The sequence below is a fragment of the Acanthisitta chloris genome, unplaced genomic scaffold (genome assembly GCF_000695815.1).
Source record: "Acanthisitta chloris isolate BGI_N310 unplaced genomic scaffold, ASM69581v1 scaffold33853, whole genome shotgun sequence".
NCBI classification, from domain to species: Eukaryota; Metazoa; Chordata; class Aves; order Passeriformes; family Acanthisittidae; genus Acanthisitta; species Acanthisitta chloris.
In genome coordinates, this window is record NW_008667107.1 from 923 (window position 1) to 3,650 (window position 2,728).

The window sequence follows — 2,728 nt, forward strand, 5'->3', positions numbered from 1 at the left end:
GGGGTGGGGGCCCCCCACTCCCCCTCCCCCTGCCACATCACTCCCCACGGCACAGGAGGGCTGCAGCTTGTGGAAATACATCAAGAAATAAAGCAGAAATTTCCCTAAACACCTGTTTCCTCATCAGCCGCAGCCTGACCCTTCCTGCTGCTCAAGGCATGTGGCCGTGCTTGTGCTTGGAGCTGACATTTCCTCCCTGCCTTGCCCTGGCCCCGGTGGCTGTCCCTGTCCCGCTGCCCCTCACCGTGGCCTCTGTCACTGACAGCCGGGGCTCCATGCTGGAGTCAGGCCAGGAAGCAGCAGCTGGGGGTGAGAGGGATAAATCCCGCCCAGGGATGTGCAAACTCTAAAAACCCCTGTGCATGGGCCCTGATGGCATGTGTCCCTCTCAGCTTCACTCAGCTGTCCTACAGCCAAAGGGCATGGGCAAGCGGTGGGCAACTCCAGGGGCACCCCAGGAGTCACTGGGGAGGTGACGCAGGTGATGTCTGTCTGGGTTCAAGCCACCACCTCAGTGACATCCTGGGACCTTCAGTGGCTTGGGCTGCAGGAGGAGCTGTTGCAGGGTCCATCAGGGTGATGTAGGAGACAGAGCTGGGAATGAGCTTTCTTCCTGTGGCACAGGGTTACACCCGTCACCCACAGTCAGCAGCCAGGCACAGGACCCCTGGCTGGCGGCAGAGGTGACCCTGGGGTTTGCTTTTGGACTGAGAGCTGAGCAGCTCTGAAATGCAGCATTTTGGGGGCTTTTGAGGGGTGGGGGTTTGGCTTGAGGTGGTGGTGCTGGCCACGGACACCAGCTGCCCATTCCCCGTGTGGCAGGGAGGATGCTCCTCAGAGCAACGAGGGTGAACCTCCTGTGACTCTTCAAAAGCAACCGTAGATCCAGCCAAACCCCTGGTGTCTTCCCAAGGTGCATCTGTGTGTCCAGCTGTACTCAACCTGGGGATCTCTGCCTGGGAAACTCAAGGTACAATGTCAAAGGGAAGAGAATCAAACATCACCACCACTGTGCATTAGAAAAGCTGTTAAAAGTACCACATGCCGAAGGGACCAGAGTCTCAAGTTGCTTCACTGAAGGAGTGGGGCAATGCCAGGGGCTGTGGTCCCACTCTGCTTCCCGGGCAGTAATCTTTGGTCCCTGGAGCCAGCTCAGCCGTGGCCAGTCCCAGCCGTGTTACCACCACTTCCCTCCTGGGAAGGGTCTAGAGACACGGGGGCTTGGGCTCCAGCCACTGCTCGCTGCCAGTGGCTCTCCAAGGAAGGAACAAAAGCAGAACCTCTCTGGCAGGATGCAGGGGCTCCCTGGCAGCCAGGACAGCCCCTCGCAGCAGCGCTCCCTCCACAGCCATCGCCACCCCTCCGGCTGGAGGGGACCCTGCATGGTCAGGGCTGGCTTTTGGGGCTGTTTGCATTGTCCAGCTCAGGGGCAAATTCTGTGATGACCCTCCGTGCCAGTGGGTTTGTGGTCTTGAGCAGTTCAGCAGCAGATGGCCGGGTACCGGGACTGGTTTTGCTGCTCTTCTTCTCGCGCAGGGCTTTAAAATCCTCATTCCAGCTGGAAGACTTCCCGCTGCCGCCCACTGCTGCTGGGGACTCGACGGTGGGGGAACCTGAAGTCTTTACAGGTGAGTGGGAGGTGGGTCGGCTGCTGAAGGTGTCACCAGGCTCTTTCCGCCCCAAGACCTTCCTCTTTGACCTAGGCACCAAAAGAACATGGGTAGGAACAGCCACGGGCTGGGGCAAGGTCCCACAGTGAGGGGCACGGTGGTGCCCAGTCCTGGCTCTGCCTGCTCCACTGGGGCAAGGTGACAACATGAGCATGGCAAGTGATGGTCCTGGCAGGTAGGACCAACCCACCCCAAGGCCAAGGGAGCAGTGGACCCACTGCAAACTGGTGACCCAGCCTGACCACACCCTGAAGTGCTCAAGGCAGCACCAGCTGGGCTGTCCCCAGGCATGAGCATCGGACACAGTATAGAAAAATTGAGGTGTTGTGGTGGAGGAATACTGTGACTGTGGTGAGATGCAGGAGGTTGGGGGTTGTGCCCCACCAGTGCCATGCACCAGCCTTACCTGTGGATCACTGTGAAGAGATCCTCTGTGGTGCGGGATGTCATGAACACCTCGTCGTCCTCTTCCGCGATGGACTCGGCTGTCTTGTCACTGGCAAAGCTCTTCTCCTCCATGCTGGCCTCTGCTGAGCTGCCTGCGGGCAGGGAGGAAAAGACGGCTGTAAAGCCCACTGTGAGGCACAGGGGGACCCCCTTGACCCATGGTGATCCCACCATAGGGGCGGGGAGACCCTCACCTTGCTCCAAGGCAGGGTCACTGGCTTGCACGGTGCCCACAGCCTCAGGGGACGGCGGATCATCATTGTCAGGGTCGCAGCAGGTGGGGTCAGTGTCCAGCGTGATGATGGGGCTAGGGGTGGGCGGCAGGTCCCCCATGCTGCCTCCCAGCTGTGCTGGGACTGGCATGAGTGGCAGGTACAGCACACTGGGCTTTTTGGGCACTGGTGGCGGCACCTTAGCTTTCCTCCGCTCCCCTTCAGTGGCACTGCTCCGCTCTGGCCGCACCTCATCCTCCAGGCTGCCCTGCGAGAGCCGCCGGGGTTTCACTGGGGCCAGGGATGATGTGGGATCCCCCAGACCCCTCCTCAGTTCCCCTCTCCGCAGCACTACAAAGCCATCCTGTGGCAGCCCCTTTTCCTTGGTAGCAGTGCCTG

The 2,728-nt window shown here is 60.4% G+C and overlaps 1 protein-coding gene across 1 annotated transcript in view; it reads right to left on the minus strand.

The window, feature by feature from the left end:
* Positions 1–1,386: 1,386 nt before the first annotated feature.
* NHSL2 (NHS-like 2) overlaps positions 1,387–2,728 on the minus strand; it is a gene marked incomplete at its 5' end in the record, with an annotated part of 2,415 nt that continues 1,073 nt past the window's right edge. The window contains 3 exons of the mRNA XM_009072388.1: positions 1,387–1,699; positions 2,077–2,209; positions 2,312–2,728. Of these exons, the coding sequence (XP_009070636.1) occupies positions 1,387–1,699; positions 2,077–2,209; positions 2,312–2,728 (863 nt within the window). The remainder of the gene's footprint in view (positions 1,700–2,076; positions 2,210–2,311) is intronic.